Here is a 20,821-nt window from a genome sequence, read left to right as displayed (position 1 = left end):
TAATTCTGCCCATCCATGAGCATGGAATATTTTTCCATCTCTTCATCTCTTCCTCAATTTCTTTCGGAAGTGTTCTGAGGTTTTTAGGGTATAGGCCTTTACCTCTTTAGTTTGGTTTATTCCTAGGTATCTTATGCTTTTGGGTGCAATTGTAAATGGGATTGACTCCTTAATTTCTCTTTCTTCAGTCTCATTGTTAGTGTAGAGAAATGCCACTGACCTCTGGGCATTGACTTTGTATCCTGCCACACTGCCAAATTGTTGTATGAGTTCTAGCAATCTTGGGGTGGAGTCTTTTGGGTTTTCTATGTAGAGTATTATGTCATCAGCGTAGAGAGAGAGTTTGACTTCTTCTTTGCCAGTTTGAGTGCCTTTAATGTCTTTTTGTTGTCTTATTGCTGAGGCTAGGACTTCCAGTACTATTTTCAACAGCAGTAGTGAGAATGGACATCCCTGTCTTATTCCTGATCTTAGGGGAAAGGCTCCCAGTGCTTCCCCTTTTGAGAATGATATTTGCTGCGGGCTTTTGGTAGATGGGTTTTAAGATGTCAAGGAATGTTCCATCTATCCCTATAGTCTGAAGAGTTTTGATCAGGAATGGATGCAGTATTTTGTCAAATGCTTTCTCTGCATCTATTGAAAGGATCATATGATTCTTGGTTTTTCTCTTGCTGATATGATGAATCACATTGATTGTTTTACAGGTGTTGAACCAGCCTTGCATCCCAGGGATAAATCCTACTTGGTCATGGTGAATAATCTTCTTAATGTATTGTCGCATCCTATTGGCTAATATCTTGTTGAGAATTTTTGCATCCTTGTTCATCAGGGGTATTGGTTTATAATTCTCCTTTTTGGTGGGGTCTTTGTCTGGTTTTGGACTTAAGATGATGCTTGCCTCATCGATTGAGTTTGGAAGTGTTCCATCTCTTTCTATCTTTCCAAACAGTTTTAGTAGAATACGTATTGTTTCTTCTTTAAACGTTTGATGGAATTCCCCTGGGAAGCCATCTGGCCCTGGACCCTTGTGTCTTGGGGGGTTTTTGATGACTGCTTCAATTTCCTCCCTGGTTATTGGCCTGTTCAGGTTTTCTATTTCTTCCTGTTCCAGTTTTGGTAGTTTGTGGTTTTCCAGAAATGGGTCCATTTCTTCTTGATTGCCTAATTTATCGGCGTATAGCAGTTCAAAATATGTTTTTAAAATATTTTTTATTTCCTTGGTGTTGATAGTGATCTCTCCTTTCTCATTAATTTGAGTCTTCTCTCTCTTCTTTTTAATACGGCTGGCTAATGGTTTACCTAGCTTATTAATTCTTTAAGAGAATCAGCTCCTGGTTTTGTTGATCTGTTCCACAGTTCTTCCAGTCTCAATTTCGTTGAGTTCTGCTTGAATCTTTATTAACTCCCTTCTTCTGCTGGGTGTAGGATCTATTAGCTGTTTTTTCTCTAGCTCCATTAGGTGTAAGGTTAGCTTTTGTATTTGATTTCTTTCCAGTTTTTGAATGGATGCTTTTATTGTGATGTATTTCCCCCTCGGGACTGCTTTTGCTGTATCTCAAAGATTTTGAATGGTTGCCTCTTCATTGTCATTAGTTTCCATGAATCTTTTTAATTCTTAATTTCCTTGTTGACCCTTTCATCTTTTAGCAGGGTGGTCCTTTAGGGATAATTTTTAAGGAGACATTTGGAAACTGATTTTTCATCTCCAACCAGTAAAGACAAAAATTTGAAAGACTCAGGGAAAAAAGGGTAATAAAGCTCGCCTTGCATTAAGAACCATATCAAGGATTGATTATCACTTCCCATTGTCTTAAACTCTCAATGTTTGAAGGTTATCCTCAGTAATTCTTTTTAACTTGACAAAATGGTTCACATAAAAGAAATTTATGGACTAGAATATGATTCTCACAGAGAAGCCTGATAGAACAAAAATATTTCATATATATTTCAGACAGAGATATAGATATCTAGAAAAGAATTGTGACTGTGGCTACTGATCTGTGGAGCTGACCTAAATAAGCAGATATGAAGTCAACTATTAATCTGGACTAGCAGAAATTTGACTATTTGAGATTAAAAAGATTTTTTGGGCCATCAGTTTTCAATGGCCAAGAAGCAGTGTAAGACAGCTGATCACACTTTAAAGAAGGAGACGTCTTCAATTTACTCTTCTATGTGGCCAAAGAGGAGAGATATCAAAGTAAGAACTTCACGGCAGATGGAACTAAGTCTTATGGAAAATAATGGATTGGGGCTATGGAAATAGTCCCCAGTCGTGGAATACTGCACACTCCCAGTGTGAGTGTTCCTCATAAGATCTGCCTAATAGAATCTTGGGCTTTCTATAGACCAGTGTGTGCTATATGTCTCTTCCTCCTCAGCTTTCAAAAGAGGTGTGTTTACTGCCATTTCCTGATCCAAGTTCCACCACTGAATATTGGGTATGTGGAAAACAGATAACTTGTTTAGCCCATATGTTTCTAAATTGAGAAGAACCATACAGACATTAAGAGACTGCTTGGGATACCTCAAAGATCCAGTCCTGACTGGAGAAGACAATAAGACAAATATGATTGATTAGCATCTAGAATGTGTAATGGACTCCTATGAATAAAAAAAGGCCAATTTCTGAGTTAGTAAGGACTAAGTAAATCAATGGGAGTTTCATGATGAAGTACAAATGACCTTGAAACATATTAAAGGATTTAAACCTCATTAATTATAAAGCAATACAAAATAGTATTTCACACTCACCATTTAAGTAAAAACTAACAAATGGGACAATATCAAGGGTTGACTAGAGTATGCAGGAACAGAGTCCTCATCATCTGATGAGAGTGTACACTACTACATCTACTTTGGATAGCAGTCTGTCACTGTTCAATAAAGTGGCCCTACAGGACAGTGGTTAAATCTTCCTAGTGGTCAGAGTCCCAAGAAGCACACCTGGTTGTCTAATTTGCATTGAGGGAGAAAACTCCTGGGTGAAAGATACACATGGGCTCCTAAATAGTGTCAGATAGCTTGACTGATTGGTCAGGAGCCTGGAAGGAGCAAGATTGGAAGACTGGGGACAGGAACATCCAGGGAAGAAGTTTATGGGTGAACCTATGGACATAAAGCACAGAGATCTTTTTGTCGCATGTTAATACCAGAAAGTACCCATTGCAGTAGAAGTTCTCACACTTAGACGGACAGGTTGACAAAGACTGGGAATGTCATCCAGTCTCTCTCTTTGTATATTCCAGTTCATGACCATCATGAACAGAGAGTGAGCATGGTGGAATGGTTGAAGACAATGCTTTAGCTCCTTCTCACTAAGGCCAAATTACTGACACCACTGGATGCCCAATATGCTAGCAAATAAGCCAACCCTGAACCCTCAATTGTACCCAAGTATACCAGCCAAGCACTTGGTGGTAGTGGACTCTATCACCTTGGAAGGGAGATTTATGCTCACTTGAATTGACACATTCTTAGTTAAAAGTCTGCCTTCCATGTGTGCAGTATCTCTGCCAGTACCATCATCTGAGGCCTTACAGAACAACCAGTCTGTTCCATGTAACATTGCCTCAGCAAAAAGGATACAGTTTATAGCAAAGGCGGCAAGCTAATGGAGTATGATCATGAGATCCACTAATCTTTTATGTCATTATGCAGAAGTGTCAGGTTTAATAGTTGAGTTAAGGTGTCAGCTAGAAAAAAAATCCTTATGGTTAAGGCACTATCGGGGAATCTGTATGTGAACTAAATAAACAGATAATATATAGTGCTTTGTCCTAGTACGTTAACTAGATAGCTCCAGAACCCAAAGAATGGAAGAGGATTTACATCCTTTCACCATCATTCCCAGTGACCCACTTTTATAATGTGTGTTTTCTTTCCCATAAACTTATGTTCTACCAAGTTGGAGGCCCTAGATCCCAGTGGAAGCATTCTGTTGGGACACGAAAGGAGGCCAATGAACTCAAACCTGAAACTTTCACCTGATGCTAGTAGACCATCAGGCAAAGAAAGGACTTACTATATAGAGGGGATAATTGACCTGATTATCAAGAGGAGTTAGGGTTGCTGCTACCCAGTCAGCTAGAAGGAGTGTGTTTAGAGCCCAGGAGATTCACCAGGGCATATCTGGATGCTTCTGTGCCCAGGAGAACAGTTAGTGGGCAATTGAAGCAAACAAGAACTATTAAGAGCAAGGCAACTAAGGGCTCAGATTCTTCAGGGAGTAGGTGTGGGTTAACTCTCCAGACGAGCAGCCTAAGCCAGCTAAAATAATGGCTGAGAGTGAGGGAAATCTGAAATCAGTAGTGGAGAGATAAGATTAATCTTCTGTGACCTCAGAACTAGCTCCTGTGTCCAGGACAAAAACTTGCTTCACTAACCATATTTACTGTACCTCTACTCTTAGGAGAAACTGAGAGCATCTAGTTCCCACAAAAAATGGAGCTTTCATATTGTATTGGAGGTACAATGGGAGGGCATGAACAAATCTGAGTGGTGCAAAGAGTTATATAGATCAGATAGTTCTTATCCACCTCTTAGGATCCTCTTAACGTCACCTGTTCCTGGGCCTTTTGGTTACAGTCCCAGTTATTTCACCTGGATGCAACCTGACAGTATCTCACCTCACATTCACTCCGACTCCACATAAAATACTAACTGTATCTTTGATCTAGGAGAGACAAAAAAACTCTGCTTCTTTATTATCATGTTCTGAAATATTTGAACAAGTGTGTACACACTCTTTAAGAGCTATTTTGTCACATTGCATTGGATGGTGTTAGAGTAAGAAGAAAGAACTATCAATTACATGATGGCTGCACAAGTTCAAAATTAGAAGCTAATTTAAATAATCAGAATAAGCTTCTGGGAAACTTACTTACCAGAGAGGAAAACAGAGGCAGAGAAAGGTTATTAAAAATGCACTGATGTGGCCTGTAACCACCAGGCTGAACCTGTAACCTGTAACTGTTTCCCACAGCCTCACTTAGGTGCTCAGCAAGGGGAGCCAGGCAAAGCACTGCACTTACGACATAATCCGGGATGGAGATATGTGCTTTCTAAAAGTGGATATTAAAAACAAGTGTGTACTACTACCTGTGGGATAGTCTTCCTAACACTATCAGAACTAAATCATATTAAGCCCCTGTATCCAACTACCAGTTTACATGAAATACAGACGACAGTAAAAACATACTAAACTGTATTATGGAGACCGAATTAGCAAAATGCAGACTCTGAGAAATTCCAAAGGAAAACACATAAATTTAACAGAAAGACACTGAGAGACAGACACATATACAGGCAAACAGAGATCCAGATACAGAGAGATAGAAAGAGACAGAGAGAATCCACACATTAAAAAAAAAAAGCCAAAACCCATCTTAGCAGTTAGGTATATGCAGTCAAGTGATAAGAGTATAAATAAAAGTAAGACAGTGATTATCATCAAATCAGAAGAGTGTCTCCCTTTATGTGGGAAGGAGGGGCGCCATCGGGATGAAACATGTGGGAGACATCTGAGCAGGTAGTAAAATTTCTCTTTTTACATGGGTGGCAGCTACAAAGATTTTCTCCATATGAATCATTAAGCCATATGTCTTTATGTGGTTTCCTGTATTTGATTACTTTTAACAATAGGTTCAATTCTTTTATTTTTTTTATTTATTTATGATAGTCACACATACACACACACACAGAGGCAGAGACACAGGCAGAGGGAGAAGCAGGCTCCATGCACCGGGAGCCTGACGTGGGATTCGATCCCGAGACTCCAGGATCGCGCCCTGGGCCAAAGGCAAGCGCTAAACGGCTGCGCTACCCAGGGACCTCCAGGTTCAATTTTTTAAAAATAAAAAGCAAGTATAATATATTTGTAGAATCGTAGCAATTCTTTTCTCATCTCCAATTGATTTTTCAGGTTTTCAGAATGATTTTGTAACTATCTAGCTGATTTCCAGGGACCAGCCAAAATTAGGGTCCCCTACTCCTCTGCTATCTTAACTCTCTCTCCTATAATATATTTACAGTTGAAGTTGGTGAGATCAGGAATATCTGCGTTGTACTTCTATTGCTAAAAACAAAATGTATGGGGTGGGTCTGATATAGTAAGAAAGCCATTAACTAAAAAAAGTTTGAAAAGTATATTATACAGCCTATTAAGACAGAATTTACAAAGTTTTAAAAATATACAAAAATGATATCATGTAACAAAAACTGAACACCAGGAAATTGTGTATATAACACAATTTTTTTAGTAAAATTATAAACAAAAAATGGAGAAATTACAACGATAAAATATTAGCAATAATACAATTGCTAACATTTATTAAGAGCTCCCAAGCACTATATTGGCTTATTTCATTTAAGTTCACCACAACTACCACAGATGGTTGTTCTATTATCACCCCCAGTTTGCTGATTAACACAGTCACATTAAGTAAAAGGGTCAAGGTCACAGAGTTCATAAGTAATTAAGTCAGAATTCAACCCAAGTGTGTCTGTCCAGAGTCTCAGCACATTACCACCAAAACCACAATGAATGAATGTTCTGATAAAGACTTCAGATATTGAATGAGCATACAATCTGGTTTGCCTGGGACAACCCTGGCTTATGCTTGTTGTTCTGACATGATTGGCAATAATTGTTTTTTTTTTTTAGAGACTTAACACATATTTATTAACTTGAAATATCTCTGTTGGTCCTACTCAGGGTCATAAAGCTGAAATAAAGATGTTGGAAAGATTGAGTTCTTATCCAGAGATTCTGAGGGAAAATCCACTCCCAAGCTCATTCTTGTTGGAAGAATTCAGTTCCTAGTGTTTGCAATACTGAGGATCCCATTTTCTTGCTGGCTGTCAATCAGGAGCCACACTCAGTTCCTACAGTGTTCTTGCTCCATGGCCTCTGCCTCTGTATTTTCTTTTTTTTTAACTTATTTTTTTTTATTGGAGTTCAATTTGCCAATCTATAGCATATCACCTGGTGCTCATCCCATCAAGTGCCCCCCTCAGTGCCCATCAATAATTCTTTTAATATGACCAAGTTGTTCAGTTTGTTTTTTTTCAAGTTGTTCGGTTTGATTCATCATACCAGCAAGAGAAAAACCAAGAACCATATGATCCTCTCAATAGATGCAGAGAAAGAATTTGACAAAATACTGCATCCATTCCTGATCAAAACTCTTCAGACTGTAGGGATAGATGGAACATTCCTTGACATCTTAAAACCCATCTACCAAAAGCCCGCAGCAAATATCATTCTCAAAAGGGGAAGCACTGAGAGCCTTTCCCCTAAGATCAGGAACAAGACAGGGATGTCCACTCTCACCACTGCTATTCAACATAGTACTAGAAGTCCTAGCCACAGAAATCAGACAACAAAAAGACATAAAAGGCATTCAAACTGGCAAAGAAGAAGTCAAACTCTCCCTCTTCGCCAATGACATGACACTGTACCTAGAAAACCCAAAAGACTCCACCCCAAGATTGCTAGAACTCATACAGCAATTTGGCAGTGTGGCAGGATACAAAGTCAATGCCCAGAGGTCAGTGGCATTTCTCTACACTAACAATGAGACTGAAGAAAGAGAAATTAAGGAGTCAATCCCATTTACAATTGCACCCAAAAGCATAAGATACCTAGGAATAAGCCTAACCAAAGAGGTAAATGATCTATACCCTAAAAACTATAGAACACTTCTGAAAGAAATTGAGGAAGACACAAAGAGATGGAAAAATATTCCATGTTCATGGATTGGCAGAGTTAACATTGTGAAAATGTCAATGTTACCCAGGGCAATATACACATTAAATGCAATCCCTATCAAAATACCATGGACTTTCTTCAGAGAGTTAGAACAAATTATTTTAAGATTTGTGTGGAATCACAAAAGACCCCGAATAGCCAGGGGAATTTTAAAAAAGAAAACCATAGCTGGGGGCATCACAATGCCAGATTTCAGGTTGTACTACAAAGCTGTGGTCATCAAGACAGTGTGGTACTGGCACAAAAGCAGACACACAGATCAATGGAACAGAATAGAGAATCCAGAAGTGGACCCTCAACTTTATGGTCAACTAATATTCGACAAGGGAGGAAAGACTATCCACTGGAAGAAACACAGTCTCTTCAATAAATGGTGCTGGGAAAATTGGACATCCACATGCAGAAGAATGAAAGTAGACCACTCTCTTTCAGTTTGGATAATAAATGATATAATCCCCCTGCACTGAGAACCCCTTGTAGATCTCCCAATTCTGATAGTCTGGGAAGGGAAATTGGAGTCTGATTCATTTAGGTCATGAGTGGCACATTATACCATGGAGAAATGGACTCAGCTGGGAACATTGCTCTATGTATTTTCTCGATCCCTCACTCTGGGATAATTATCTGACAACAGTGCCTCTGTTCATTGCCTCGTCTCTTGCTACACTGGACCCTAAGGAGACCTTTAAGAGAATCTTGAGTTGGAAGCACCTCTTTTGAAGCAATGGTTAGTAGGAGCCATGGCTGAAAGCACAGAGCCTAGGGGAAGTAAACACCCCCAACTTGAAACGCTCAGATTTTGGTATTTGTGTCCTCCAAATCCCTGGAGAACTTTGTGGAGTACAGTCAAGAAGATGGCATAGGTCCAGGACAAGGCAGCCGTGATAGCAGCACCTCTCAGATTTCACCAGGACACACCTGTCAGAACATCTACAAGAATACCTGGGTGGGTGAAATCAGAATGGAACAATCTGGCCTCCTTTCTTCTTGCAACCCTGCTCCCTTATGCACTCAATCCAGAAACCTCACGCATCCAGGTTCAGTGACTATTTTTACGTTTTTATTTTCTCACAATAACTATGCTCCCTCTTCCCTGTCCCCATGGGATTGAATTTTAACAGAATCCAAGGCATTTTAACTGAAAGAAAACATCTCCCATGGAATTTCAGGCATTGGCAAATGGGTGAAGTGAGGGATGGGGGACATGGAGGTTTATTGATAGCTCAAGCAGCCCCAGATTTTTATCACCATATAATCCCATTTTATAGGTCATTCCTCCTTTACAGATGAAGAAACAGAGGCAGAGTGATTTGCTAAATCTCATAAAGTTGGTCAATGGTGGAGCCAAATATACTGTTTCTCAGTAATTAATTTAATTTTCCATTTATATTCATTAGGAATAGTTGAAATATTTTGCTTAGTCTGAAATAGAGTAGCCAGAGGGAGTTGATATAATTTTACTCCAAAGCCATTTGATGGTTATTTTGCATAAATATTCCATTTTTATAGCTTTTTGAAATATTAAATTTGAAATATTAAAAACTGTCCTCAACTGCCATCTTTCTGAACCCATCCTCACACTGGATATTAATCATCAAAATAGGTGGTGTAAGAGGTCACTAGGTTTAGCTACAGTTCATTCTAGGCTGATGGGACCTTTTGACCCTACCTACTCTTTTTTTGTTGTTGTTATGATACTACTAATGTACTGCTTCTCCCCTTTCACAGACAAAGTAAAATGTCCTGTTAGGATAGAGCAGTCATAGCTGTTTGCCTTCCGACCCTCCCTACTCTTATTTGTTTATACTGTAAGAATCATCTTGAAGCTTTAAACAACTTATAAATCTAACCAAATAGTACAATGCTAATAACTAGGAAATAAATATATATAAAGATGCACAAACTTTTAATATAAAATTGCAGGATAGTGTAGTTGTTAAATGTCTAACCCTAGAGCCAGTCCATGTGAGTGGGCTCCCAAGTCTGCCACTTTTGGGCATTGGGACCCTGGACAAATTCCCTAACTTCATGTGCCTTGTATTAAAATAGGATTTTTGTGAGGCTTACTTGGGTTAATATATGTATTAGAAGAATGACTAGTACAGTAAGTGGTCAACAGGTACTATTTAATTATTGTTATTGATGAAGATAGATAAACAAAAGGACAGACATTTACAATTCTGTAACCTTAAAATTAACAATTGGTTTGTCTGTTTGATGTTCAACATTTGTCAATATCCAAAATCTTGTTATGGTCAAATTAGCATACCCCATTTCATAATGCCTAAGGGTTTCAGTAAGAATCAACATTTGTTTCACATTTTGTAGCTTCTCATTTCCCAAAAATTCACTTAAGGGCCTGATTAGGATGTAAAACATATGACATCCAAGCCCACTTGAACAAGCCCAAGCCCACTCCGTATTCCAAATCCTAAAATATGGAGAACTTCAGGAATCAATGAACTAAATGTTCCCTAGCGTTGGTCTGCATGTCCTAACTTTTTAAGTCACTTTGTTCTTTGAATTTTCTACATATGAACTTCTTTCCTTCTTCTCTTTCTTCCTGTTTTTCTTCCTTCCTTCCTTCCTTCCTTCCTTCCTTCCTTCCTTCCTTCCTTCCTTCCTTCCTTCCTTCCTTCCTTCCTTCCTTCCTCTTTCCTTCCTTCCTTCCTTCCTTAGTGCAAGGACTATATAAAGAGAAACAACTCTGCAAACTTAAGTTTACATTGGGCAATAGTTTCTAACCTGTTACTGAGAACATTGCAAATCACAGTGACAAGATTTGTTACATGAAAGGCCTACGCTAAATCGATCTTAGTAACAGCAATACCCTCAGGGAAAGCTATTACCTCAGGACTTCTGGATCCTGTAAGCCCTCAGGCTGGTTCAAGAGAAGTCGTAAAGATACACAGTGATGCCCACAGAGACACTTTGGATATTTTTCCCACTTCAGCTCCATCTATTATCTAGGGGAAATTCAAAATCTGTTTCTCCTTCTATGATAGAAGACTGTTTTGTTTTTACATATAATAGGTATATAATTTCCCCCCAAAATGATAATATTTCAGTGAGTGAAAGAACCTCTTAAAATTCTCCTTTAGTCCCATTATTGTGATTCTTTTCCAACATTAAAGAAAGCCCATCATGGTTCTACATAGTTGGAAGATTTATGCACTAATAGAAGAAATAAATGATAATCACTTGGAAGCATTATCTTAATCTCAAGGTCTGACAAAGGCTGAAGTGTTCCTTCAACAAACGTGTGCCACTCTACAGTATTTGGGTCATTGGAGGTGTTTAAAAAACCAGTATGATTTTGCTTTCCTAAGACACAACTCCTTTTGGGGTGCCTGGGTGGCTCAGTGGTTGAGCATCTACCTTTGACTCAGGTCATGATCCCAAGGCCAGGAAGAGCTCTACATCAGGCTCCTTTCAGGGAGCCTGCTTCTCCCTTTGCCTATGTCTCTGCCTCTTCATGTGTCTCTCATGAATAATAATGAAAAAAGATACAACTCCTTTCAACTATTCTGTAGGCTTTCAAACAGCTGCTTGTGCTCTAGCAACAATTCTCTTTTAACTCATCTATTCTTTAGAGAAGTGGCTTTTAAAGTGTGCTGTTGGGACCAGCTGTGTCAGCATCGCCTGAGAACTCGTACCAAAAGAAAACTCTCAGATCCCACTCCTGATGTACTATCTAGGAAATTCTCAGAGGTAGGGCCTAGGCATCTCTGCATTAGTAAGCCCTTAGGGTGATTTTTATGCACCCTGCAGGGGACTACACTTTGAAATCAATTGCAGGCTGTTAGAAAATACTGATGCCTGGTTCCCAGTACCAGCAATGCTGATTTAAGGGTTGAGGTATGGCCTGATCCATAGAGGCTTAAAAAGCTCACCAGACAACGCTACTATACACCCAGGGTTGAGAAGCTCTGCCTTGGAGGGATAATTTTCAGCCTGAGATGGGTGAGCTGCAGAAAGATCAGAGAGAACGCTGTGCAGGTGGTTCCCTCCCCTGCCTTTGTATTACAAAGGCTAGAGAACCAACACGTGGAAGAACCTACTTTGATGAATTTGAGTAATTTGTCCAGGTGCAAGGGGCTCCCTGCAACCAGCAAAAAGCATTTGCAAGCAACAAAATACAGGGGACTCCTATCACTACTGTGTCCATGTTCCATTTTTCCCCCTCTTCTCCAGATTATTCATTTGAGACCACTCATGAATTCTTTAGTTCCACTCTGGGCATAGAGTTGTAGTAAGCTGTAAAGCCAAGATGTGGACTTTTAGAAATTACTATTTATTGTATTTTTTCTGCAGTCTTGTGTACTGGCTGTATGCACAAGGGTAGGATTCTAAGTAAAGTGGTATTTATGATCAAATTATTTTCTCCATGTATCATTTATGTTGTTTTGTTTTTTGACTTAAGTGCATTTTCTGGTAGACATTTATGAGAAGAGCTAATGTATATATGATGACCTCTGAATTCTCTTATTTATTTATTCATTTATTTATTGGTTTTATTTAAATTCAAATTAGTTAACATATAGTGTATTATTAATTTCGGGATAGAATTTAGTGATTTATCAGTTGCATTTAACACCAGGGCTCATTACATTAGGTGCCTTCCTTCATGCCCTTTACCCAATTACCCCATCCCCCCACCAATCTCCCCTCCAGAAACCCTCAGTTTGTTGTCTATAGTTAAGGGTCTCTTATGGTTTGTCTCCTCTCTATTTTTATCCTATTTTATTTTTCATTCCCTTCCCTTATATTCATCAGTTTTGTTTCTTAAATTCCATGTATGAGTGAAATCATATGGTATTTGTCTTTCTCTGACACTCATTTTGCTTAGCATAATACCCTCTGGTTCCCTCCATGTCATTGCAAATGGCATGATTTCATTCTTTTTAATGGCTGAGCAATATTCCATTGTGTATATATACCATATCTTCTTTATCCATTCATCTAATCCATGGACATCTAGGCTTTTTCCATAGGTTGACTATTGTGGACATTGCTGCTATAAACATTGGGGTGCATATGTCTCTTCAAATCACTGTTTGTAACCTTTGGGTAAACACCTACAAATGCAATTGCTGGATCATAGGGTAACTCTAGTTTTAAGTTATTGAGGAGCCTCCATACTGTTTTCCAGAGTGGCTGCACCAGGTTGCATTCCCACCAGCAGTGCAAGAGGATTTCCCTCTCTCTGCATCTTTGCCAACATCTGTGGTTTCCTGAGTTGTTAACTTAAACCTTTCTGATCAGTGTGAGGTTGTATCTTATTGTAGTTTTGATTTGTATTTCCCTGATGATGAGTGATGTGGAGCCTTTTTTCATGTGTCTGTTCACTATTTCTATGCCTTCTTTGGAGAAATATCTGTTCATATATTCTGCCCATTTCTTGACGGGTTTTTTTGTTTGGGGAGTATTGTATTTTTTAAAGATTTATTTATTTATTTTAGAGAGAGAGAGATAATGAGCAGGTGGGGGGAAGTGGCAGAGGGAAAGAGAGAATCCTGTAGCAGACTCTCTGCTGAGTGCAGAGCCCAACCCCAGGACCCTGAGATCATGAGCTGATTTGAAATCACGAGTTGGCAGCTTACCCAACTGAGCCACCCAGGCACCCTCAGGTTATTTATTTATTTTAGAGACAAAGGAAAGAGCAGAAGGGGAGGGAGAAAGAGGGGGAAAGAATCTCAAGCAGACTCCATGCTGTACGTGGAGCCTGGTGTGGGGCTTGATCCCAAAACCCATGAGACCATGACCTCGGCCAAAACCAAGAGTAGGAACTGAACTTACCTTTTTTTTTTTTTTAGTAAGCCTATACTTTCTGCCTTTGTGTTACATTCAGCAGTATATTGTCTCCTTTTCTTTTTGCTGCCTCCAACCTTAACTTAATCTCTATGATAGTGATTTCTTTCATTAAATTGATTTTGAACATTATTTTATATATTTATTTTGCTAAACTCTCATTAATTCCAGTGAGTTATCTGTACAGTCTTTTTTGTTTTCTACATAGACATTCAGATCATATGGGAATAATGATTAATTCTTGTAGTGCTATTTAGTTTGTTTTTGGATTTTCTACATAAATAACCAGATCGCATGGAGGAAAAAATATAATTTATTTCTTATCCTCAGAAGCTGAAATTCTCATAGATGGCAATTAGGTGAACTGTATGCTATATGAATGATATCTTATTAAAACTTTAAAATTTTACCCACTAGGAAACCAATTTGTCTTTTTCTTTTAAAGTTAAATGCACACTTACCATATAATCCAGAAACTCAGCTGCAAAGTACTTACCCCCAAAAAAGAACACGTATGTCTACATTTTGATTTGCACACAGAAATTCACAGATTTATTTAAGTAGCTAGTAATTAGAATCGGTTCAAATATCCATCAATAGATGAATACATTGTGGTGTATATGTACAATGAAATATTATTCAGCCATTAAAAGAAACAAACTATTTCCAGGGTGGCTGTAACAGTTCAAATTCCCACCAACAGTGCAAGAGGGTTCCCCTTTCTCCACATCCTATCCAACATTTCTTGTGTCCTGTCTTGTTCATTTTTGCCATTCTCAATGGTGTGAGGTGGTATCTCATTGTGGTTTTGATTTGTATTTCCCTGATGGCAAGTGATGCAGAGCATTTTCTCATGTGCTTGTTGGACATGTCTCTGTCCTCTTCTATGAAATTTCTCTTCGTGTCTTTTGCCCATTTCATGATCAGATTGTTTGTTTCTTTGCTGTTGAGTTTAATAAGTTCTTTATAGATCTTGGATACTAGCCCTTTATCTGATGGGTCATTTGCAGATATCTTCTCCCATTCTGTAGGTTGTCTTTTAGTTTTGTTGACTGTTTCTTTTGCTGTGCAAACTTTTTTCTCGATGAAGTCCCAATCATTCATTTCTGCTTTTGTTTCCTTTGCCTTCATAGATGTATCTTGCAAGAAGTTGCTGTGGCCAGTTCAAAAAGGGTGTTGCCTGTGTTCTCCTCTAGTCTTTGATGCAATCTTGTCTCACATTTAGATCTTTCATTCATTTTGAGTTTATCTTTGTGTCTAGTATAACAGAATGGTCTAGTTTCAATCTTCTGTATGTGGATATCTATTTTTCCCAGCACCATATATCGAAGAGACTGTCCTTTTTCCAGTGGATAGTCTTTCCTGCTTTGTTCAATTTAGTTTACCATAGAGTTGAGGGCCCATTTCTGGATCCTCTATTCTGTTCCATTGATCTATGGGTCTGTTTCTTTGCCAGTACCACACTGTCTTGATGCTCACAGCTTTGTAGAACAACTTGAAATCCAGCATTGTGATGCCCCCAGCTCTGGTTTTCTTTTTCAATATTCCTCTGGCTATTTGGAGTCTTTTCTGATTCCACACAAATCTTAAGATGATTTGTTCCATCTCTCTGAAGAAAGTCCATGGTATTTTGATAGAGATTGCATTTAATGTGTATATTGCCCTGGGCAACATTGACATTTTCACAATATTAATTCTGCCAATCCATGAGCATGAAATATTTTTCCATCTCTTTGTGTCTTCCTCAATTTCTTTCAGAAGTGTTCTGAGGTTTTTAGGGTATAGATCCTTTACCTCTTTGGTTTGGTTTATTCCTAGGTATCTTATGCTTTTGGGTGCAATTGTAAATGGGATTGACTCCTTAATTTCTCTTTCTTCAGTCTCATTGTTAGTGTAGAGAAATGCCACTGATTTCTGGGCATTGATTTTGTATCCTGCCACACTGCCAAATTGCTGTATGAGTTCTAGCAATCTTGGGGTAGAGTCTTTTGGGTTTTCTAGGTACAGTGTCACGTCATCTGCAAAGAGGGAGGGTTTGACTTCTTCTTTGCCAATTTGAATGCATTTTATTTCTTTTGTTGTCTGATTGCTGAGGCCAGGATTTCTAGTACTATGTTGAATAGCAGTGGTGATAGTGGACATCCGTGTCTTGTTCTTGATCTTAGGGGAAAGGCTCCCAGTGTTTCCCCATTGAGAATTATATTTGCTGCAAGCTTTTTGTAGATGGCTTTTAAGATTCTGAGGAATGTTCCCTCTCTCCCTACACTCTGAAGAGTTTTGATCAGGAATGGATGCTGTATTTTGTCAACTCTCTCTCTGCATCTATTGAGAGGATCATATGGTTCTTGTTCTTTCTCTTGTTGATATGATCTATCATGTTGATTGTTTTACAAGTGTTAAACTAGCCTTGCATCCTGGGGATAAATCCCACTTGGTCATGGTGAATAATTTTCTTAATGTATTGTTGGATCCTACTGGCTAGTATCTTGTTGAGAATTTTTGCATCCATGTTCATCAGGGATATTGGTCTATAATTCTCCTTTTTGGTGGGGTCTTTGTCTGGTTTTGGAAGTAAGGTTATGCTGGCTTCATAGAATGTGTTTGGAAGTATTCTTTCCCTTTCTCTCTTTTGGAATCGCTTTAGTAGAATAGGTATTGTTTCTTCTTTAAACGTTTGATAGAATTCCCCTGGGAAGCCATCTGGCCCTGGACTTTTGTGTCTTGGGAGGTTTTTGATGACTGCTTCAATTTCCTTCCTTATTATGGGGCTGTTCAGGTTTTCGGTTTCTTCGTTTTTTAAAATAATAAATTTATTTTTCATTGGTGTTCAATTTGCCAACATATGGAATACCACCAAGTTCTCATCCCGTCAAGTTCCCCCTTTCTATTTCTTCCTGTTTCAGTTTTGGTAGTTTGTGGTTTTCCACAAATGCATCCATTTCTTCTATATTTCCTAATTTATTTGCATATAGCTGCTCATAATATGTTTTTAAAATTGTTTGTATTTCCTTGGTATTGGTTGTGATCTCTCCTATTTCATTTGTTATTTTATTTATTTTATTTTTTTTTACATTTGTTATTTTATTAATTAGAGTCTTTTCTCTTTTGTTTTTAATAAGGCTGGTTAATCGTTTATCTATCTTATTAATTCTTTCAAAGAACCAATTCCTGGTTTTGTTGATCTGTTCTACAGTTCTTCTGGTCAGTATTTCATTGAGTTCTGCTTGGATCTTTATTAACTCTGTTCTTCTGCTGTGTGTAGGTTTATTTGCTGTTCTTTCTCCAGTTCCTTTAGGTGTGAGGTTAGCTTGTGTATTTGAGTTTTTTCCAATTTTTTGAGGGATACTTGTATTGCGATGTATTTCCCTCTCAGGACTGCTTTTGCTGTATTCCAATGATTTGAATGGTTGTATCTTCATTTTCATTAGTTTCCACAAGTCTTTTTAATTCTTCTCTAATTTCCTGGTTGACCCATTCATCTTTTAGCAGGATGCTCTTGAACCTCCACGTGTGGGTTCCTCAAAGAGTTAAAATTAGATCTACCCTATGACCCAGCAATTGCACTTGGGATTTACCCCAAAGATACAGATGCAGTGAAAAACCGGGACATCTGCACCCCATGTTTATAGCAGCAATGTCCACAATAGCCAAACTGTGGAAGGAGCCTCGTTGTCCATCAAAAGAAGAATGGATAAAGATGTGGTCTATATATACAATGGAATATTACTCAGGAATTAGAAATGACAAATACCCACTATTTGTTTCAACATGGATAGAACTGGAGGGTATTATGCTGAGTGAAGTAAGTCAATAGAAGAAGAACAAACATTATATGGTTTCATTCATTTGAGGTATTTTAAAAAATAGTGAAAGGGATTAAAGGGGAAAGGAAAGAAAATGAGTGGGAAATATCAGAGAGAGTGACAGAACATGAGAGACTCCTAACTCTGGGAAAAGGAACAAGGAGTAGTTGAAGGGGAAGTGGGCAGAGGGATGGAGTGACTCGGTGATGGGCACTGAGGGGGGCACTTGATGGGATGAGCACTGAGTGTTATGCTATATGTTGGCAAATCGAACTCCAATAAAAAGTTTACAAAAAAAAAGAAACAAACTATTGATGAAGAGCACAACTACATGGATGAATCTTAGAAACATTATGTTAAATGAAAGACACCAGATATAAAAGAGTACATGTAATTTGATTCCATTTATTTTGGATATCTAGTGAAGGTCCCCTAATATAGGAGTGACAGAAAGCAGACTAGTGGTTGCCTAAGGCAAGGGGGTAGCAGAGAGGACTTATTTTAAAAAGACACAAGGGAATATTTTGGAGGGAAGAAAATGTCCTACATCTTGATTATGGGAGTATGCAAATAGGTGAGCAAATTTATCAACTGCATAAAATTGATATATTTTATTGCATGTTAATTATGCCTCACTAAAGTTGACTTTTTGAAATTTGATTGTTTTTCTGCCCTTGTTACACTAGCTACAATCTTTAAGGCAAAGATTAATCAAATATGTGATAGTGAGCTTTGTTTCCTTGCTTAGACCCTTATGATAATTCTTTCATTATTTTACTATTAGAAATGTAGTTTACTGATAGTGGTTGTAAGATCTCTTTGGCAAGGTTAAAACAGTTCCTTTATTTGCTAATTTTTTAAAATCATGAATGAATTTTTTAGTTAAATCTATTTAGATGATTATATTCCTTTTTTCTTTAATCTCTTAATGTGGTGAATTACACTAAATGTTTTTCTAATATTAAAGCAAACACGTCTTTCTGAAATATATATTTCTATATATATATATATATATATATATATATATATATATATACAAAAAATAAATCCTAGTTAGTTAACATATAAGGTAAAATTGGTTTTAGGTGTAGAATTTAGTGCTTCATCACCTACATTTAAGACTCAATGCTCATCACAACATGTGTCCTCCTTAATGCCCATCATCCATTTAGCCCATCCCCGCTCACCTACCCTCCGTCAACCAGCAGTTTGTTCTCTTAGTTAAGAGTGTTATGATTTGCTTCCATCTTTTTTTCTTTCCCCGATGTTCATCTGTATTGTTTCTTAAATTACACATGAGTGAAATCATATGTATATCCATTATATTTCAATTAAAAAATACACAAGATTTGGTAGATTGTATTTTTCATTGTATTTATTCATTCATTTACTTATTAACCAAATACATCTATACTATTCAGACTTCAGAATATATAATTAGTTTCCAATTATTATGGTTCTTTAATGACCAATTTGTTACTGATCTCTGTAGTCTGAGAATGATATATGTATGATCAACCCTTTAAAGTTTAAAAGTTTTTCACAAACCAAAGAAGTGCTTCAAAACTGTATTACAAAGATATTAGCTGATGACACAACTTCAACTTAACTTACTTACGATATGCGTGACTGGCACTATACATAACTGAACTAATTTAACTTTGAACTGTATGAAGTAATTTCTATTATCTCTGTCTTGTTGATTAAGTTTAGGTAGAAAGATAAGAGGCAACATATTCAGAGTCATAAAGCTCACAGATAGCAGAGCCACATTCCAAAGATAAATATGTGACATCTAAGGCCATACTTTTAGTCACTAAGCTATACATAGGAGTTATAATCCCTTTAATAATATCCTGAGGTTTCTAAAGCATCTTTTAAGAAGAGCTTTCCAAATGTTATTATATTTTCCTTTGTCCTTTTAAGAGCCTGGTGTGTTAACAGTGAAATGTATAATTATCCTCTTTTATATGTGGGAATATTGATACGCAGGATCATTGTAACTTTTTAGGGGCAAAGTTAATCAGGGTTATTTCTTCAAAATGGCTCAATATTTCTCTTGATTTTGTGTTTAGTGTGAGTAGAAGGCGTTTATAGAAATTGGGATAACAACTGACTTAAATATTTATTCTCTTTGTCTGCAGGTCCTAGGATTCCTAATTCAATGGCTGGGGGAAGGAACAGTACAGCAGTTATGAAGTTCATTCTCTTGGGATTCTCTGAATTTCCCAAACTCACCATTGTCCTTTTTACAATATTCCTAGGGATCTACCTCATGACAGTGTCCTGGAACCTGGGTCTCATCACTCTCATCAGGGTGGATTCCCATCTGCACATACCTATGTACTTTTTCCTCAGTAACTTGTCCTTCCTGGACATCTGCTATGTTTCCACTATAGCGCCCAAAATGCTCTCTGATTTCTTCAAGAAGGAGAAATCCATCTCCTTTCTGGGATGTACCACACAGTACTTCTTCTTCTCTAGCCTGGGTCTGACTGAGTGCTGTCTCCTGGCAGCTATGGGTTATGACCGATACGCTGCCATTTGTAATCCTCTGCTCTATACTGCCATCATGTCACCCACCCTCTGTGTGCAGATGGTGGCAGGATCTTGTATAACTGGATTCTTGGGCTCATTTATCCAACTGTGTGCCTTACTTCAGCTCCATTTCTGTGGGCCAAATGTCATCAATCATTTCTTCTGTGATCTTCCCCAACTGCTGATCCTATCCTGCTCTGACACATTTTTCTTTCAAATCATGACCTCTGTGCTCACGGTGATCTTTGGACTCACATCTGTCTTGGTTATCATGATATCCTATGGTTATATTGTTGCCACCATTCTGAAGATCACATCAGCTGAAGGCAGGTCCAAGGCCTTCAACACCTGTGCTTCTCACCTGACAGCAGTGACTCTCTTCTTTGGCTCAGGTATCTTTGTTTATATGTATCCAAACTCTGATGATTCCCTGAGCCAAAACAAGTTGGCATCAGTTTTATATACTATTATAATCCCCATGCTAAATCCATTGATCTATAGCTTGAGGAACAAGGAAATCAAAGATGCCCTAAACAGATGGAAGAAGAGAATTTTTTCTATTGTTACTAATTATGGAATTTATTTCAGATGTACAGCATAGGAAACATAGGGAGTAAATAATTGCCCCAAAACTCTCCTAATTGTAGGATGAATTACAGTTGCTTCACTCTCCTAGTATAAACCTATGACTGTCACAAGGACAGGAAAATGCATGAGTAGTAACTGGAAGCTCTGCATCTTCATTCTTCATCAGCTATGACCTAATATGTCAATAGGCCAAACAATCCACTATTTTATAGTTAGTTGTGGTGCTATAACTCTTCACCTTCAGTATCCCATCCCTATCTAATGTGTACTACCTCAAGATCAGAGATGCCAGTACTGGTCAAGGCTGCCA

General features: G+C 38.0%; 1 protein-coding gene across 1 annotated transcript; it reads left to right on the top strand.

The window, feature by feature from the left end:
• The first annotated feature begins 19,549 nt into the window (after positions 1 to 19,549).
• On the top strand, positions 19,550 to 20,524 carry LOC144293184 (olfactory receptor 5AN6-like). The gene has a single exon (XM_077864301.1). The coding sequence runs from the start codon at positions 19,550 to 19,552 to the stop codon at positions 20,522 to 20,524; it is 975 nt and encodes a 324-aa protein (XP_077720427.1).
• The last annotated feature ends 297 nt before the right edge of the window (positions 20,525 to 20,821 follow it).

The sequence above is a fragment of the Canis aureus genome, chromosome 21 (genome assembly GCF_053574225.1).
Source record: "Canis aureus isolate CA01 chromosome 21, VMU_Caureus_v.1.0, whole genome shotgun sequence".
NCBI lineage: Eukaryota > Metazoa > Chordata > Mammalia > Carnivora > Canidae > Canis > Canis aureus.
Note: the sequence above shows the minus strand (reverse complement) of the source record. Positions and strands in the feature narration are given on the sequence as shown.

Bases quoted from the DNA above. Each gene is read 5' to 3' on its own strand.
- LOC144293184 (XM_077864301.1), top strand. From the start codon at position 19,550: ATGGCTGGGGGAAGGAACAGTACAGCAGTTATGAAGTTCATTCTCTTG.